Source organism: Bos javanicus, chromosome 23, assembly GCF_032452875.1.
Source record: "Bos javanicus breed banteng chromosome 23, ARS-OSU_banteng_1.0, whole genome shotgun sequence".
Classification (NCBI taxonomy): domain Eukaryota; kingdom Metazoa; phylum Chordata; class Mammalia; order Artiodactyla; family Bovidae; genus Bos; species Bos javanicus.
In genome coordinates, this window is record NC_083890.1 from 10654761 (window position 1) to 10674135 (window position 19375).

Consider the following 19375-nt stretch of genomic DNA (forward strand, 5'->3'; position numbering starts at 1 on the left):
CCCCATAGTGAGGACCTATTGCAGAGCCTCTTTAGCTCTGGACTCCACTTAAACAATACATAAGTCGTCCAATACATGAGCTGGAGCAGTATTCAGTACACTGCCTCCAAAGTCCCTATTGGCCACCAGCACCATGCCTCTTTAGTGGTAGGATGTCCACAGTATAATAATTTGTCCTTTAACCATGTGGGGCGCCTAGACAGTGTATTAAAAAACAGAGACATCACTTGGCTGACAAAGGTCCGTCTAGTCAAAGCTATGGTTTTTCCAGTAGTCATGCACAGATGTGAGAGTTGAACCATAAAGAAGGCTGAGTTCCAAAGAATTGATGCTTTTGAATTGTGTTGGAGAAGACTCTTGAGAGCTCCTTGGACAGCAAGGAGATCAAACCAGTCAATCCTAAAGGAAATCAACCCTATATATTCATTTTAAGGACTGATGCTGAAGCTGAAGCTCCAATCCTTTGGCCACCTGATGCGAAGAACTGACTCACTGGAAAAGACCCTGATGCTGGGAAAGATTGAAGGCAGGAGGAGAAGGGGATGACAGAGGATGAGATGGTTGGATGGCATCACCGACTCAGTGGACATGAGTTTGAGCAAGCTCTAGGAGATAGTGAAGGACAGGGAAGCTGGTGTGCTGCAGTTTATGGGGTCGCAAAGACTCGGAGATGACTGAGTGACTGAACAACAACCATAGAGGAAATGTCCCGGCATGCCTCAACCCAGTTGGCCATTTAAATCTTAACTAATATGATAGGTTCCTGAATTTTTGCGGGGAATGTGGTCATGATTTTTGATCCACTTTCCTGATATGGATTGGAAAGAATGCATTGGCCATGTTATTAGCTTCTTACAATCAGAGCTACGGAGACCATTCTAGTGGACATGCCATACTTTAATGATGTAATGGCGGCAACTAGGGCTGTCATCAGAGACAGGGCTGATAACAGTGACCATTATCAGTCACCATGCTTCCTTTGGTTTTTTGTAGGAGCAGGTGGGGGCGGATTGGGAAACACTGTGTCCTTTAAGTTTCTGAGGGTAGGATTAACCTTTGCAATTCCACCAGGGATGTGCTACTGCTTCTCATTTACCATCTTGACCATCTTCACCAGAAGTGAAGACACTTCTTCTCAGTCCTTTCCCTAAGGGCTTTTATTTCACTGGTTAGGGAACCAACCTGAGCGTTCTGCTACTTGCTGAGTACATCCATCCCGATTTGCATTCAGGGGCTGGAAAGTAGCCACAGACTCATTTGGACCCACTGGACTCCAGGAGGGAACAGGGCCGCATGACTTACGGGAGCTCAGTTCCCCACCAGAAATCGAACCTGGGCCCTGGGCTGTGAGAGTACAGAGCCCTTAACCACCGGACCACCAGGGAATCCCCCGGGCTGTTTAATCTTGAGTCAAGAGAGAGGGCTCAATAAACACTGTCTTTTGCTGCCTTGTATTCCTCCTTTCCCCGAGTCCCAGTCCCACAGCCCTGAGATCTCCTCCCATGCGTTCGCCCTGTTCCTACCAAAACACGTCAGTCAGACCCGTAGCATTATGGCAAGTTATCTCCTCCAGTAGCAGTAACTCTACTTTTTCTACTCAGGCAATGCTGAGACCTGACCCAATTATTGGTCTAGGAGACGAGGCTGGCAAACTCTAGCTCCAGGGACCAGCTGCCCATTTTTGTATAGTTTTACTTCAATATAGACACACCCGTTTGCTTGTTGTCTATGGCTGTTGTTGTACTTTAAGTAGCACAAAAGCAGACATGAGTAGTTGGGACAGACACCATGTGGCCCACAGACCTAAAATATTTACTCTCTTGCTCTTAAAGCATTTGCTGACTCTTGTCTACAGGTAGAGAGGGGAGGTGGGGTGAATCTTAAAGTGATGGGTGGGTGTTCTCCTCTAGCAGGGGAGGGGCATTCTGCAGGCCTGGAGGGCTCAGGGAAGCAGGGACTGTAAGATCCATCTATCGAAACACCTCCACTCTAAGACTCAGAGCCCCACTCTCTCCTTGCTGGCTACAGCATGCATGGTCTCTCCTGTAGCTCTCCCACCTTTATACCAAACCCTGGGGCTGATTTTCAAAGCTGTGGTTATTAGCTATGATTATTAGTCAAAGCTATGGTTTTTCCAGTAGTCGTGTATGGATGTGAGAGTTGGACTATAAAGAAAGCTGATGCTTTTGAACTGTGGTGTTGGAGAAGACTCTTGAGAGTCCCTTGAACGGCAAGGAGATCCAACCAATTCATCCTAAAGGGGATCAATCCTGAGTATTCATTGGAAGGACTGATGCTGATGCTGAAACTCCAATCCTTTGGCCACCTGATGGGAAGAACTGACTCATTGGAAAAGACACTGATGTTGGGAAAGATTGAAGGCAGGAGGAGAAGGGGATGACAGAGAATGAGGTGGTTGGATGGCATCACCAACTCAACGGACATGAGTTTGAGTAGGCTCTGGGGAGTCGGTGATGGACAGGGAGGCCTGGCAAGCTGCAGTCCATGGGGTCACAAAGAGTTGGACACGACTGAGAGACTGAACTGAACTGAACTGAGGCTGATTATCAGCACAGTCTGCCCTTGGGCCACAAGAGATGAGGACCATTTCAAATGCTTTGATGGCGGCGGAGGGGTCTCTTGTCTCCCATGGTCTGCCCTGAGTTGAGCCTGTGATTCACTTTCTTCAAGACTTCTAGGGAAGTTAACAGAGGTCAGCCAGTGCCAAATCCTCATAATTATCATGTGTGTGTGCTTAGTTGCTCAGTCGTGTCCAACTCTTTGCAACCCCATGGACTGCAGCCTGCCAGGCTCCTCTGTCCATGGAATTCTCCAGGCAAGAATACTGGAGAGGTTGCCATGCCTTCCTCCAGGGGATCTTCCCAACCCAGGGATCGAACCCAGTTCTCCCGCATTGCAGGCGGATTCTTTACTGACTGAGCCACCAGGGATAGCCCTGTATTTTCTGTATCTCTCCCAGGTCTACCTCCCGCAGCTGGGTCTTGGTCAGCAGGAGGCTGCAGCCTACAGGGAACTTATCATCTCCCTACTCACTGCCAGCGTCAGGCCCCATAGTCATCTCACTGGTGAGGGAGCCATTTTCAGAAGCCCTTCTGCCATTTCTGAAACCAACTTTCGTAGATTTCCGCCCCCTCCAAAAGCAACCTGAGACATGGGTGTGTATGTAGGTGGTTTACTTGGGAAGTGGCTCTGGAAGCATAGAGAGTGGGGAATGTGGGAAAGGAAAAGAAAGGCCAAAGCCAGTGGAGGGGGAACTTTCCTGGTGGTCCAGTGGCCAAGACTTGGTGCTTCCAGTGCTGAGAGCTTGGGTTTGATTCCTGGTCAGGGAACTAGATCTTGCATGCCACAACTAAGACCTGGACAGCCAAATACATACATAAATAATAATAATAATAAAGGGGGGCTTCTCTGGTGACTCAGGCGGTAAAGAATCCACCTGTAATATGGGAGACCTGGGTTCAATCCTTGGATTGGGAAGATCCCCTGGAGAAGGGAACGGCTACCCACTCCAGTATTCTGGCCTGGAGAATTCCATAGACTATACAGTCCATGGAGTTGCAAAGAGTCGGACATGACTGAGCGACTTTCACTTTCAAAAAAAAAAGGCCAATGGAGGTATTGGTGAGCAAGGTCTGCTGTGTGCAACCGTGAGGTCTGCAGAGACTGTGTGGAATGTGTCCTAGGTTTATCTCTCAGGGTACTTGCCTAGGTACCTCTGGGGTACTTAACTATAGACTCCAGCCATTGTCGATTGAGGGCAGCCTCCAGGAGCAAGTTCAGGTTGCTCCTTGGGTGGGTGTAGTTTTCGTGATGCCAGAGTAAACCAGAAAGATGCAAGCATTTGAGATGAGATGCTGTATCCCTGCCAGGAATTATTTACCAAAACTTCTGGTAAACACAGACTTGAGGCTAGGGATGCGGGTGGGGGTGTCAGCAGTGGCTGCTACAACCTTTCAGCCAGCCTAGTGTCCAGGTGAACAAGTTAGCAAAGATCACTGCAGCTTTGCCCGTCCCACTCAGCCCACAGAAACACGAACACCATGAAGGTGGGTCTTTGCCTCTTGCATTCACTGCTGTCTTCCAGCACTTTGAAAGTTCCCAGCACATCATGGGTGCTGGACAAGTATTTGTTGAAATTCACTGGGGCTTGAATTTCCTTCAGCTTCACCCCCACCCCATCCCAGCTCCCACGTCACTGCCCCTCATCCCTCAACAATCAGTCTGGCGTGTGAACCAGGCCACCAGCCAAGTGCTAGGATGGAGAAGTTGGCAGTTCTGTAACTCAGTCTCCCTCTGACAACCACAAAAGTAGCAACAGCTGACATTGATTATCATCTGCCAAACACGGTTCCAAATGCCTTATAAGGTTTATAGCATCAAATCCTTATGATACACCTCCTAGGTGGGCACCATTATTGCCTCTATTTCACAGATAAGAAACTGAGGCGACCAACCTTTATGTCACATGCTTGAGGTCACACCCCTAGGAAGTGGTGGGGCTCCAGGATATTCACGCTGATGACCCAGGTCATATTGCTTGCTCGATAACCCAGAAAGGGGAAGTGCCTCGCCCAGGGCTACAGCCACGTGACAGCTCTTCAGAGGAGCCTAGGGCACCTGTCTCCTGTGTCCCTCCTGGGTTTTTGTTGTTGCTTAGATTTTCTCAGTCTTAGGTAAAACGTGCTATATAAATGTAACTTTAATCAGTTCCTTGGCTTTCCTTTCCCCTGAGATCACCAGCTCATCTAAGCTCATTCTAGAAATAATTTGGACCTGGGAGCTGGACACAGGGAACCCAGGTCTCCCGGTTTGAGCCCCAGTTCTCACCACTGAACCCCAGAACAGAGAGTATCTTGCTTCACAGTTTACTAAACTGTAACGTGAATTCAAGCATCTTTGAAAGTGTTTGTCACACAGTCGTGTCTGACTGCAACCCCATGGACTGTAGTCCGCCAGGCTCCTCTGTCCATGGATTTCTCCAGGTAAGAATACTGAAATGGGTTGCCAATCCCTTCTCCAGGGGATCTTCCTGACCCAGGGATCAGACCCAGCTCTCCCACATTGAAAGCAGATTATCGTCTGAGCCACCAAGTAAGCCCTTTAGGGAATTGAAAATTAGGGACTCCCTCCCTTCCCTGTTCACTTGAAACTATCACAACATTGTTAATCAGCTATACCCCAAAACAAAATAAAAAGTTGAAAAAAAAAAAGAAAATTAGGGATTCCCTGGAGGTCCTGTGGTTAAGACTCTGGCTGGAGGACTAAGATCCTGCATGCTGCACAGCTAAAAAAATATACATGAAAATCAATCAATCAATCAATCAATAAACAGTTCCCTCCTGGTTCAGATGGTAGAGCGTCTGCCTACAATGCGGTAGATCCAGGTTCAATTCCTGGGTCGGGAAGATCTCCTGGAGAAGGAAATGGTAACCCACTCCAGTATTCTTGCCTGGAAAATCCCATGGACGGAGAAGCCTGGTAGGCTACAGTCCATGGGGCCGCAGAGAGCCGGACACGACTGAGTGACTTCACTTTCACTTTCACCTTATACAAATTTTTTTAAAAGAAAATTAGTAAGCGTGGAATTTTGCATTCACAAAACCATCTCACTGTCTTTGATGCTCGTTCCTTCATTCCGTTTTTGTAAAATTTTGTAAAATTTCCAAGCTTAGTCTAGTGACGTTGCATTTTCAAGTTAGCTCTACTGTGTCCCAAGAGGCCTGCATCTAATTTTTCCCCTAGCATCAAGCTATGTCTTCCTGCCAGCTGTCTCACGGGCAGGTTCCTCCCCTGGGGCCGGTGTGAGGGGGAGGCCAGGCTGAGCTCTCACCACCTACAGATTGACTCTGTGACACAGGCTCCATCAGAGATGGCTGGACCTCCCCCTGCTGTCTCTGTGCCCTTTTGTTTCCACTGTTGGGCAGTGGGGTGGTAGGGGGTGGGGGAAAATGGACTCGGGATGCCTTGAGATCCTGGGGACTTGATCTTAAAAATCCAAACTCACTCTACTCTCAGAGAAGTGGGGAGAGTCCCTTGCTGGCGAGAAAAAGGTCCCAGATCTCCTGCAATTGCCCAAATGCAGAAGCAAGCACACTGGCCCTCCTTCCAGAATATATCCAGAGTCCAGTCACCTCTCCTCATTACTTGTGGCTGCCCCCCTGGTTCCAGCCATCACTTGTCTGGATTATTGTAGCAGCCTCCTCGTTGGTCTCCTGCTTCGTTCTGCCTCTGCGTAACACAGTTTATTCTCCACAATGAAAGCAGCCACAAGGATCCTTTTAAAACCCACACAGGCCCTGTACTGGCTGCAGGAGCATGTGCGCCACTCTCTGCCTGAGTTGGCCCAGCATAAGGCTGACATGCAGCGGCGGGAGGAGCAGAGCCAGGGAGCCATTTACACCGTGGAGTACGCCTGCAGTGCCGTGAAGAACCTTGTCGACAGCAGTGTCTACTTCCGCAGCGTGGAGGGTCTCCTCAAACAGGCCATCAGCATCCGGGACCACATGAACACCACGGCCCAGGGCCACAGCCCCGAGGAACCACTCCCACCCTCCTCAGCCTGATCCCGGAAGAGACTTGGAGGTGCTTTGGCCCCTCTGACCAGCCTGACCAAAGCTGGACTCTTTGACACAACCTTCTGGGACTTGGCAGGGACCGAAGACCAAGCAAGTGTGGCCAGCGCATCCCTCCTGCCTCTGGGCCAGCCATGAACGTGCTGAGACGAGACTTTGCTGCCCTTGGATTCTTACCCGCCCCTCACTGGCCCTGGACATGGCCATGGCCCCTCGGACCAATAACTGCTGCCACGACCACGCACCTGCTGTGTGTCCAGCTCTGTGCCGGGTACTTCACAGTGGTCATCTTTCATCCTCAGACAGCCCTGTAAGGGAGATGTCACCCCAAATACAGATGGGAGAAGAGAGGCTCTGAGAGGTGGCGTCATTTGTGCAGCATCACACAGCTAGGGGAGAGCAGACCCTGGTCTAATGTGGCCCCAGCCCTGCCTCTGACTTGCTGTGTGACGTGGGGCCTGGCTCTCACCCTCTCTGGTCCTACCTTTTTCCATCTAGACAAGAAAGCGTGGACTGGAGCCTTCTCTACAGGCTGAGGCAGACATTTGTGTAATTTCCTGCCTGGACTGTGTTCTGCCTCAAGCAGAAATGCCCACCCCACTCAGGCCATATAGAGAAGACACCCTGACCCCAGGGGTAGATGTGGGACCCTGGCCTGACTAATCAGAGCACCCCATCTCCCAGGTCACAGTGCTTGGTTTGAGATGGGTACGTGATCCAACGAGAGGTCTTCCCTGAAAATTTTTCTGGAAAAGTACAAAAAGTACCATCTTCTTTCTCGAGTTGGTAAGCTCAGCAGATGGAACGTGGAACCTAAGAACATCCAGCCTGGGACCTTGGATCTAGCTGTACCTAACACAGAAAAATCTTAATTCTTCAGTTTCATGAGTCCCTAAAATCACTGCATTTGCCAAAATTGAATAAATAAATAAATAAATAAAACCCACACAGGATCTTGTCATCCTCCAAGTGGCTTCTGTCTCACTTAAAATAAAAAGCCGTGTCCTTACAGGGTGTACAGGTCGCACCTCTGGCCTCATCTCACTCTGCCCTCCACTACCTCTTCTACCACAGCGGTTTCCTCACTGCTTCTCACGTACACAAAGCAGGTTCTTGCCTCAGGGCCTTTGCACTCCCTGTTTCCTCTCCCTGAACATGCTTCTTCCAAAACTTCTTCCTCACGTACTCTATCCCAGTATCAGCTCCTTGGACAGACTTCTCCTGACCGCCACCCCTCCACGCCATCTAAAATATACCTCCCACCATTCAATCCCTTTGCTTTGCTTTACTTCTCTTCATACCACTTATGGCTATCAGATATTATATTGTATATGGATTTTCCCTATTTTTTTCACTTTTGTATTCTCAGTGCTGGCTCATATTAGACATTCAATAAATATTTGTTGACACAGGCCATAATAGCCATCATCAAAAAAAGTCTACAAACAGTAAATGCTGGAGAGAGTGTGGAGGAAAGGGAACCCTCCTCACTATTGGTAGGAATGTTAATTGGTCCAGTTGCTACAGAGAACAGTATGAAGGGCCCTTAAAAAACTAAAAATAGAACCCCCATGTGACTCACCAATCCCACTCCTCAGCACTGCCCAGAGAAAACCATAAATCAAAAAGATACACGCACCCCAGTGTTCACTGCAGCACTATTTAAAACAGCCAGAGCACGGGAGCAACCTAGACGTCTGGCAGCAGATAAAGATACAGTACATATATACAATGGACTATTACTCAGCCACAAAAAGACAAAATCATGCCATCTGCGGCAACGTGGGTGAACCTAGAGATTGTCATACTGAGTGAAGTAAGTCAGACACGGAAAAACAAATATATTGCATAATATGTGGACTCTAAAAAAAATGAGTACAAAAAGCCTTATTTACAAAATAGAAGTAGGGTCATAGATATAGAAAGAAAACATGGTTACCAGGGGTGGGATAAATTGGGAGATTGGGATTGACATATACATACTACCATATATGAAATTACCAGTAGTAAGAACCTGTTGTATAGTGTAGGGAACTCTACTCATCCTCTGCAATAGCCTATATGGGAAAAAAGTCTAAAAAAAAAAGAGAGGATATGCATATCTGTATAACGGAATCGCTTCGCTATACACCTGAAACTAACACAGCATTGTAAATCAACTATGTGCCAATAACAATTACAAGAATAAAATTGTGAACAGATTTTTGTTGTATTAAAAATGAATTTTTATTTAGCTCAGTAATGCCATGGAAACTCTGAGTACCAATTTTTCAGCAGTAAGAAGGGAGTGAAAATGATGGTTGGTTGTGAGAGTATGTATTTTTTTAGAACTTAAGTTTATTCATCTTGGAAACTTTTTGTTTTGAAATCATTTCAGATGTACAGAAAAGCTGCAAAAATAGTAGAATCATTCCCATAGAGCCTTCACCAACAGTCCCTAAATGTTAACATTTTACCACATTTCCTTCATCACTTTCTCTTTGAATATGTACGAATGATTCTTAAATTTATTTTTGAATGGATATTGTCTAACAAAATAAATGAAACATAAATCTCCCTGTTTGTCCATCACAATACTTCTTTCCAGCCTACCTGTTACCAGCTTCTTGTCTTTTCTGTTAGAAATATCCTATACACTTACAAACATGTACAACTGCATGTGCATTTATATAGCATAAATTCATCCACACACATGCACTTCTTCATGCAAAACACACTATACTCAGTGTTCTGCACTTCACTTTTTTCATTCAACAGTATCTTCTGAAGGTCATTCCATATCTTCTCAAAGTCTGCCTGGATCTTTCTCGTTGTCCATCATATGCTTACATCAGAACTTATTAAGTATTAATAGTTTCCTGTTGGTGGAAATTTAGGTTGTTCCCAATCTTCTGCTACGACAGACAGTGCTGTAATGAATATCCTTTTATATTGTTATTTTGTACATCACCCGTAGGACAAATGAGTAGAAGTGAAATTGTTGAGTAAAAGGCTTTTTGCATTTTAAATATTGATAGATATTATCACATTACTTTTCATGAAAGATGTACCAATATATATTCTTACAACTTGTGAAAATGTTTTCCTACATCCTTTATAACAGCATATTATCCCCTTTTTGTTTTGTTTTACCAACTGGTTAACTTAAAATGATATCTCATTATAGCTTTATTTTTTATTTCTTTTATCATAAGTGAAGATAAACATTCTTCATGTATCTGAAAGCCATTTTATTTCTCACAAATTGTATATTCATAAATGATACCAATTTCTCACATGTATTACTGGTTTTTCATTGATCTATAGGAACTCATGATATATTAATAAAAAGGAAATTAGTTTATTTTCTATGCTATGTGAATACTTTTTCATAGTATGTTTACCTTTTGATTCATCAACGGTGAGGTTTTTTTTGCCATTCAGTTGTTTTATTTTTTTATTAGAAAAATTTATATCTAGTGGACTAGCTCAATCTTTTCTTTTATGGCTTCTAACACTTTGTAATATGACTGGAAAGGCCTTGAATGCGCCAAGATTAATTTTTAAATTACCCAGTAATTTCTTTTGGCATTTGTTCAAACATACACAAAAGCAGAGAGAAGAAAGGAACCAGCAGTACCCTCAACACTTCAACGGCAATCAGAACAGGGCAGAGTAGGTTCTCTCGTGGCTCAGAAGGTAAAGAATCCGCATGCAATGCAGGAGAACTGGGTTCGATCCCTGGTTTAGGAAGATCCCCTTAAGGAGGGCATGGCAACCACTCCAGTATTCTTGCCTGGAAAATCCCATGGACAGAGGAGCCTGGTGGGCTACAGTTTATGGGGTCTCTAAGAGTTGGATATGACTGAGTGACAAACACTCTCACCTTCAGTCTCATTTCAGCTATGCCCCACCCATTCCTCCATCCCTTGACTATTTTGAAGCAAATTGCAAACAACATATAGTTGTATGAATTTTTTTATGTTTATAATTTAAGAAATATAAATGGTATATTTGTAAAGAGGTGCAAAAAATAACAATGGTGAAATTCCAGATAGTTTTGATTTCCCAGTCACTTTGAGTATATTAAACAGTTATCTGCATCAGCAGAGAGTTCTTTTTTTCTATTTAATTTTTTTATTGGAGTATGGTTGATTTACAATGCTGTGTAAGTTTCAGGTGTACAGCAGAATGATTTATACATATGCATATATCCACTCTTTGTTTAGATTCTTTTCCCATATAAGCCATTACAGAGTACTGAGTAGAGTTTCCTGTGCTCTACAGCCATTTCTTATTAGTTATCTATTTTACCTTTAAAAAAATAATTTTGTGTATTTACTTGGCTGTGCTGGGTCTTCATGGCTTCGACGGCTTTCTCTAGTTGTGGCGAGTGGGGGCTACTCTCTAGTTGCGATGCGTGGGCTTCTCATTGCAGTGGCTTCTTTTTTGGAGCACAGACTCTAGAGCATTTGGGCTTCAGTAGTTGCGGTCCGTGGGCTCAGCAGTTTGGGTTCCTGGACTCGAGCACAGGACCAGTAGTTGTGGCTCACAGACTTGGTTGCTCTGAGGAATGTGGGATCTTCCCAGACTAGGGATTGAACCTGTTTCTCCTGCATTGACAGGCAAATTCTTTACCATTGAGCCACTAGGAAAGGCCCTAGTGTATAGCAGTATGTATATGTCAATCCCAATCTCCCGATTTATCCCTTCCCACCTTATCCATTGATAACCATGTTTGTTTCTACATCCCTGTGACTCTACTTCTATTTTGCAAAAAAAGTTCATTTGTACCCTTTAAAAAAAAAGATTTCCATATATAAGAAATATCATATGATATTTGCCTTTCTGTATTAAAAAACATGGAACACTCCATGAATTTGCATGTCATCCTTGTGCAAGGGCCATGCTAATCTTCTCTGTATCATTCCAACTTTAGTATGTATTGCTGAAGTGAGCACTTAAATGCTTAATTTTTTTTTTTTTTTTAGCCAGAATGCTTTATTTATTTACTTTGGCTGCGCTGGGTCTTCGTTGCTTTGTTCGAGCTTTCTCTAGTTGTGGTGAGCTGGGGCTACTCCGCTGTGGTTCGAGGGTTTCTCGTTGCAGCGGCTTCTCTTGTTGCAGGGCACAGGCTTCAGCAGTTGTAGCACACGGGCTTAGCTGCTCTGCGGCATGTGGAGTCTTCCAGACCAGTGATCAAACCTGTGTCCTCTGCATTAACAGGCAGATTTGTATGCACTTGGCCGCCAGGGAAGTCCATGCCTGAACTTTTGATCTGGAATTCTTTTAGAGTTAGAGTTCCCACTTTGTTTTTGGCAGATATTTAGGCCATTCTTCCCACAGTTTATTGACTAAACCATCTTTTCTCTACTAATTTGAAATGCCATCTTTTTTGTGCAATAAATTCCCGTATAAAGTGAGTCTATTCCTTTCTATTCTTTATTTTGTCCCCATAAGTTCATCCATTTATATTCATGCTTCAGTACTGCACAATTGCACTCATCTCACACGCTAGTAAAGTAATGCTCAAAATTCTCCAAGCCAGGCTTCAGCAGTATGTGAACTGTGAAGCTCCAGATGTTCAGGCTGGTTTTAGAAAAGGCAGAAGAACCAGAGATCAAAAATTGGCAACATCTGCTGGATCATCGAAAAAGCAAGAGAGTTTCAGGAAAACATCTATTTCTGCTTTATTGACTATGCCAAAGCCTTTGACTGTGTGGATCACAATAAACTGTGGAAAACTCTGAAAGAGATGGGAATACCAGACCACCTGACCTGCCTCCTGAGAAACCTGTATGTAGGTCAGGAAGCAACAGTTAGAACTGGACATGGAACAACAGACTGGTTCCAAATAGGAAAAGGAGTATGTCAAGGCTGTATATTGTCACCCTGCTTATTAACTTGTATGCAGAGTGCATCATGAGAAATGCTGGGCTAGAGGAAGCACAATCTGGAATCAAGATTGCCAGGAGAAACATCGATAACCTCAGATATGCAGATGACACCACCATTATGGAAGAAAGTGAAGAACTAAAGAGCCTCTTGATGAAAGTGAAAGAGGAGAGTGAAAAAGTTGGCTTAAAGCTCAACATTCAGAAAATGAAGATCATGGCATCTGGTCCCATCACTTCATGGCAAATAGATAGGGAAACAGTGGCTGACTTTATTTTTTGGGCTCCAAAATCACTGCAGATGGTGATTGCAGCCATGAAATTAAGAGACGCTTACTCCTTGGAAGAAAAGTTATGACCAACCTAGATAGCATATTGAAAAACTGAGACATTACTTTGCCAACAAAGGTCCGTCTAGTCAAGGTTATGGTTTTTTCAGTGGTCATGTATGGATGTGAGAGTTGGACTATAAAGAAAGCTGAGCACCAAAGAATTGATGCTTTTGAACTGTGGTGCTGGAGAAGACTCTTGAGAGTCCCTTGGACTGCAAGGAGATCCAACCAGTCCATCCTAACACCCAGTCCTGGGTGTTCATTGGAAGCACTGATGTTGAAGCTGAAACTCCAATACTTTGGCTGCCTGATGGGAAGAGCTGACTCATTTGAAAAGACCCTGATGCTGGGAAAGATTGAGGGCAGGAGGAGAAGGGGATAACAGAGGATGAGATGGCTGGATGGCATCACTGACTCAATGGACATAAGTTTGGGTGAACTCTGGAAGTTGGTGATGGACAGGGAGGCCTGGTGTGCTGCAATTCATGGGGTTGCAAAGAGTTGGACACGACGGAGTAACTGAACTGAACTGAACCATGCAGTTCAACAGTAAATTCTGGTATTAGGTTAGACTATTCTCTAAAGGTACTTTGGGTGTGGGCCTCCCCTGGATTTCCAAGACATGTTCTGAGGGTGAGGATCTGAGGTAAGGCATGGTGAATACACTTGGCTTTAGCCATAACTGTGCTCTTGAATACTCTGGTTGGGATAAGTTGAGGAATCCCTCTTGCAACCAGAGACTTAGGTCCAAGTTCTGACTTCACCGTTGAGAACTGGGTGACCTTACTTTTCTGAGCTTCTGATTACAGGGGTCTCTCCACCAGCTCCAGCTTTCTTCAGTTCCAAGATTTGAGGACTAGGGAGCCTCAGGAGTACCAAGCAAGATTGTGAGGGGATAACCAGTTGGTCACTTCGACAGGAAGTCCCATAGATTAGCACAAGAGATTGGCTTGCCACGGAACGGAAAGAGTGGTTAAGCAAGAAGCAAGACTGTTAACAGTTCCAGAGCTCGTGGTCTCCTGGGGGCAGTTTTTGCCTCATTACCGGGCCCAAGAGGTACGGGGTACATGCACGACTGGGAGCCTCTGAGAGGTGGGAGCGACCCGGAGTTGCAATGCTTCTTTTCTTTGGTGGCGTGAGGATGGGGGAGGGAGCTGTGGTCCCCACCCAGCTGCTGGGATGAGGTGCAAAGGGCTGAGGCTTTTTCTCATGAATCTGGAGCTCTCTGCAGCTAGTGGAAGGCATTTGGGAAGGAGACTTGGATAAATTATCTACCCTCAAATGGTCGTGTGACCCTGGGCAAGTCACCTGGCTTCTCAGAGCCTTGGTTTCTCTTTGAGGTTAGTAGGGGCAAGAGAGAGGATAAATATACTAGGGGGTCTCTTGGATCTGCCGACTTGGACAACCTGAGTTCTGTGACTATCGCTGTTACTTGTAGTTACTGAAGGAGGTGGAGTGAAGCACAGACCCAGGTCCTCACTCCTTTGAAGAGAGGACGATGGAACTGGCGAGGTGCAGGTGCCCTGTTGCAATTCTGCCCTGGTCCCCACAGCATCCTCTTACGAGGCTCTCCACTTCCTGAGGGAAAGCCTGTGGTCCCTGCTCCCTGAGCCGAATCCTACAATGGGGAGCTGATTTCTGGTAGGACTGGGAGCAGGATTCATTAGCCCTCAGGTCTAGCCTCAAACTTTATTTGATTTCTTGGGTGAGGTGGGGAGAGGGCGCAGTGCCGGGGGTGTGTGTGCGGGCATGCGTGCGTTGCTCCCGGGCAGGATGGCATTTCCCACGGTTACAGATGTGAGGCTGTGATGACCAGTGAGGGGAATGTGGGGTCTTCCCTGGTGGTCCAGTGGTTAGGACTCTGCGCTTCCTCTGCTGGGGGGCCTGGGATCCATTCTCGGTCAAGGAACTAAGATCCCACAGGCCCTGCAGTGCAGCTGGAAAAAAAAAAAGAAAAGAAGGGGGGGATGTGGCGGAGGAGGGGGCGCTGACAGAGGGATGCCCCTGCTGGCAGACTCAAAGGACTTTGCTCTGAGTGACTCTGAGTGGGCAGGAACCTTGGTACACACCAGAGGTTGTGACAGGTGTCATGTCTGACTGTGAGGGAGTAGTGAGTGTGAGAGCTGACTGTGAGTGAGTGTGTGTGTGTGTGTGTGTGTGTGTGCATGCATATGCCTGTGTGTATGCACAGGTACACCTTTGTGAGAACTGACTGAAGGATGTTCCCATTGTTTCTGAGTGCCCATCCCTGGCCTAGATGGGACACAGACTGTTTTTAGGGCACTGTTCTCAGCTGTGAGGGGGAACTCCCTGTCCCTGACTGATGGTGACAGGTATGTTGAGGCGGTGCTGGCCCTAGGGCACCTGCTGCCTTTTAGCCCCGGGACTCCTGACAGGCAAGGAGGGGGCCGCTGAGTGCCATCTGGGCAGAGAAGACTCGACGGGCTCAGAGGGCTGACACTGAGGCCTGAGGCATAGTGGGGACTGGCGAGGTGTCCAGTAGGCGCTGCTTCCTTACACAGTGTCAGGGGACTGGTGAAAATGGGGTGCAGCTCAACTAGGAACTCCCCCACAGGGTGCCAAGAGCATCCCATGTCCTGCGATGTGGCCACAGGGATTCTATTTCAGGATTGTGACTCCCTTCACTTGTGGGAGCCTGGCATCCTCAGTGACATGGCACCCACATCACAGCAGACTCTCCTCCCCAGGGCTTCAGTTCTCGAAGCTTCCACAACAAGAATCTTATCTTTCTGCCTCATGTGTGTTATCTCCATCAACGGAAGTGCACGCGGAACTTGAGTTTCTAAGTCTGACAGCCAGAGCAAAGCCTCCCACTCTGCCCTGTTTCAAAGCCCTGGCCCATCACGACTGCTCCGTCTGGCGTCTGTGATCCACAGAGGCGTCTCATGCCCACCAAGAAGGTGCTTCTCCGAGAAGCAGTCTTAGGGCAAGTCTGTCCTGTGACAAACCCAGAGAGTGGGTCTGGCATCAGGTTTGCTTCCAATGTCATGGCTTGGGCTGGTGGCCTCTGCCTTTCGGAACCCCCTCTCTCAGTTTTCTCACCTGTTGAGTGGGTATAAAATCATATCTGTACAACATCTGACTTTTATGAGACTCCAGTGGAATTTCACCCGCATCCATGCTATCACCACCGATGTCATGGGCTATTGTATCCAGTGGTTATCCTATGCCATATTCAGGGCATAGTTCTGAGTGCTTTACATTGATTACATATTCAACAAATATTTGCTGAGCACTGACTGTATGCAGGGCACTGTTTTAGGCATTTGAAATAGAGCAGTAAATGGAAGAGGCTTCTATTCAGTAAGAGAAGTTGCAAATTTTACAAAATAAATGAATAAAAGACTCTATTCTGGGAAGGTGACAAGTGTTGAGAGAAAGTAAAGCTGGGGACATTCCCTGGTGGTCCAGAGGTTAAGAATTCAAGATTCCACTTCAGGGAGCATGGGTTCGGTCCCTGGCAAGGGAACTCAGATCCTGCAAACCCCGTGGTGAGACCAAAAAAAAAATTAATGATAAAAAAAAGTAAAGCTAAAATGCGAGTTGGGCTCTGCTGGGAATAGGAAGTGGTGTTTCCAGTTCAACTGTCTTATTTCATCTTCATGGCAACCCTGTGTGGGAGACACTAGTCTCATGTCCCAGTGAGGAGAATAAGGCACGGAGATGTTATGTGACTTCCCCATGGTCACATAGCCTGTGAGCGGCAGGGCTCGGAGAGGCAGAGTCTGCCTGACTAGAGCAGTGGGACTGGAAATCACTGCCTCTCTTGGCCTCTTTTTCCACACTTATGGGTCAAGAGGGTGTGATGGACCCTCTTCTGGTACCGATGCTCAGTGAGTGTTTGATTATAACATACAAGGCCCAAGGCCCAGCCCATTGGAAAGTCGTCGGGTCATGGAGGAAGGAGACCCCCCCTCTTAGGGGGACGGTGAGTGAGGATGGATGGTGACTTCCAGGTGTGGACAGATGCAGCCCAAGGAGGGGTGTGTATCTCGTCATTGTCTCCAGGGAGAGCTTGGAGGGTGATGTGGTTGTGGAGATACTGATACTAGTGGAAGGACAGTTGGATTTGTGGATGAAATTCTCTATTCTAACTCCTGGAATCTCATTCTTGGCTTGGTTTTTCCTCCTCTGGTTTTTATTTTTATTTTTTGGCCCTGCCCTTCAGCTTGAGAGATTTCAGTTCTTCGACCAGGGACTGAACCTGGGCCCTCGATGGGGAAGGTGCAAAGTCCTAACCCCTGGTTGCTGTCCAGTCGCTCATTTGTGGCGCTCTGCAGCCCCACGGACCGCAGCACACCGGGCTTTCCTGTCCTCCACTATCTCCTGGAGTTTGCTCAAATTCTTCCATTGAGTCGATGATGCCAGCCAACTATCTCATCCTCTGTCATTCACTTCTCCTCATGCGCTCAATCTTTCCCAGCATCAGGGTTTTTCCAATGAGTTGGCTCTTCACATCAGGTGGCCAAAGTATTGGAGCTTCAGCTTCAGCAGCAGTCCTTCCAATGAATTCAGGGTTGATTTCCTTTAGGATTGACTGGTTTGATTTCCTTGAAGTCCAAGGGATCTCAAGTGTCTTCTCCAGCATCACAATTCAAAAGTTAACCACTGGACAACCAGGCAATTCCCATCTCCCCTGCTTTTTATTAAGAAAACTTTCAAATCTACAAAAGATGAGCAAATAGTACAATGAAAGCTATTGGACAGATGGCTCACAATTTGCCCCATTTATTCTCTCTCTACACACACACACACTTATTTCCTCTTAATTTGCTTATGTATTTACACAGAGCCATTTGAAAGTGAAATGCAGACATTATATATACTTCAGCATGAATCCCTTAAAGACAGAGATTCTTCTACATGATCACAACACGTGTCACACCGAAAAAATTTCACATTGCTCAGTGAATATCTGATATAAAGTCCGTGTTCAAATTTCCCCAGCTGTCCACAAAATATCCCTTATTCTTATTGGTTTTTTTTGAAGGAGAATCCAATTAACAATCACATAATATATTTAGGTGTCATTTATTTTTATTCTCTTTCTCTCTGTTTTCTTTTTGGCTGCTCCACTTGGCTTGTGGGATCTTAGTTCCCTGACCAAGGATTGAACCTAGGCCCTTGGAAATGAGAGTGCAGAGTTCTAACCACCAGATGGCCAGAGAATTCCCTATTTTTATTCTCTTGGATATAGAACAGTCCCTCTGCCTTGTTTTTTCTTTTACAACATCAGTATTATTTGAGTCTACTAGTTGTCTACTAGAACATCCCACATTCTGAGGGACAGTGTGAATCAGAAGAGGAAACAGTGAGTAACATGAGGGCATGAGGGTCCAACACATGCCCAGAACAAGGCTGGGCAGCATGAGGGGATCCAGGGTTAAGTCTGATCTCTTCTGCCCTGGAAGTCACTAAGTTATGTCATCTCCCCCAGAAAGTCTTCCCTGATAGACACTGCTGAGTGAGTTGCTCCTTTTGCAGTGCTCTCACAGCACTTGGCACACAGGTTTGCTGCCCCTTCCACACTGTGCTGTAATTAATCTTCTGTCTTCTTCTGCATGAAGCTGTGTGAGTACCTCCAAGGGAGACCAGGAGTTAGTCCACGCCTATATACGTAAAGGGCCAGGGGCTCCACTTGGGTATGTAGGTTGTGTCCTGCACAAAGGTGCCTGGGCAAACGGGGAGAGGGGGGACTGGACTCCAGCCAACAGTCCACTTGCCAACCCTTGGGCCCTGGCACTGGGCTGCATCTGCTGGGAGGAAGGAACACTTTTCCTAATTTGCCTGATGGAGCCACACACACCATGGCAGGCTCTGTTCCCACTCTGCCTGCATTCAGTTGGTGTTCAGTAAACAGCAGTCACTTAAATGCATGCTATGTCTGGGAATGGATGTGCTTGTGATTGTTCTTTGGGGGAAGAAACTCTGATTTGTAACATTGGCTGATTCCCATGGTATAAATTGGTAGAAAAGTTATGACCAACCTAGATAGCATACTGAAAAGCAGAGACATTACTTTGCCAACAAAGGTCTGTCTAGTCAAGGCTATGGTTTTTCCAGTAGTCATGTATGGATTCGAGAGTTGGACTGAGAAGGAGGCTGAGCGCCGAAGAATTGATGCTTTTGAACTGTGGTGTTGGAGAAGACTCTTGAGAGTCCCTTGGACTGCGAGGAGATCCAACCAGTCCATTCTAGAGGAGATCAGCCCTGGGATTTCTTTGGAAGGAATGATGCTGAAGCTGAAACTCCAGTACTTTGGCCACCTCATGCAAAGAGTTGACTCATTAGAAAAGACTCTGATGCTGGGAGGGATTGGGGCAGGAGGAAAAGGGGACAACAGAGGATGAGATGGCTGGATGGCATCACCAACTCGATGGATGTGAGTTTGAGTGAACTCCGGGAGATGGTGATGGACACGGAGGCCTGGCTTGCTGTGATTCATGGGGTCGTAAAGAGTTGGACACGACTGAGAGACTGAACTGAACTGAACTGATGGTATAAATTGAGCCCTCCTTTTTGGTGGGTGGGGGCAAGAATACTGGAGTGGGTTGCC

At 46.3% G+C, this 19375-nt stretch overlaps 2 protein-coding genes and 1 non-coding gene across 3 annotated transcripts in view; 2 read left to right on the forward strand and 1 right to left on the reverse strand.

Moving 5' to 3' along the window:
* The first annotated feature begins 5961 nt into the window (after positions 1 to 5961).
* On the forward strand, positions 5962 to 6944 carry LOC133236176 (BLOC-1-related complex subunit 8-like). Its single transcript, XM_061398031.1, has one exon. It carries the CDS (start codon positions 6276 to 6278, stop codon positions 6582 to 6584), a length of 309 nt encoding a protein of 102 aa, XP_061254015.1. The 5' UTR covers positions 5962 to 6275; the 3' UTR covers positions 6585 to 6944.
* Positions 6945 to 11428: 4484 nt separating this feature from the next.
* LOC133237106 (U6 spliceosomal RNA) lies at positions 11429 to 11534 on the reverse strand. Its single transcript, XR_009733137.1, has one exon. It is a non-coding gene; the product is annotated as a U6 spliceosomal RNA (small nuclear RNA).
* A 71-nt stretch (positions 11535 to 11605) lies between these two features.
* The window catches only part of RAB44 (RAB44, member RAS oncogene family), a 40566-nt gene continuing 32796 nt past the window's right edge, over positions 11606 to 19375 (forward strand). The window contains exon 1 of the mRNA XM_061398032.1: positions 11606 to 13854. The gene's annotated coding sequence lies outside the window, so the exon portion shown is untranslated. The remainder of the gene's footprint in view (positions 13855 to 19375) is intronic.

Coding starts and splice junctions, on each gene's coding strand:
- LOC133236176 (XM_061398031.1), top strand. CDS start 6,276: ATGAAAGCAGCCACAAGGATCCTTTTAAAACCCACACAGGCCCTGTAC.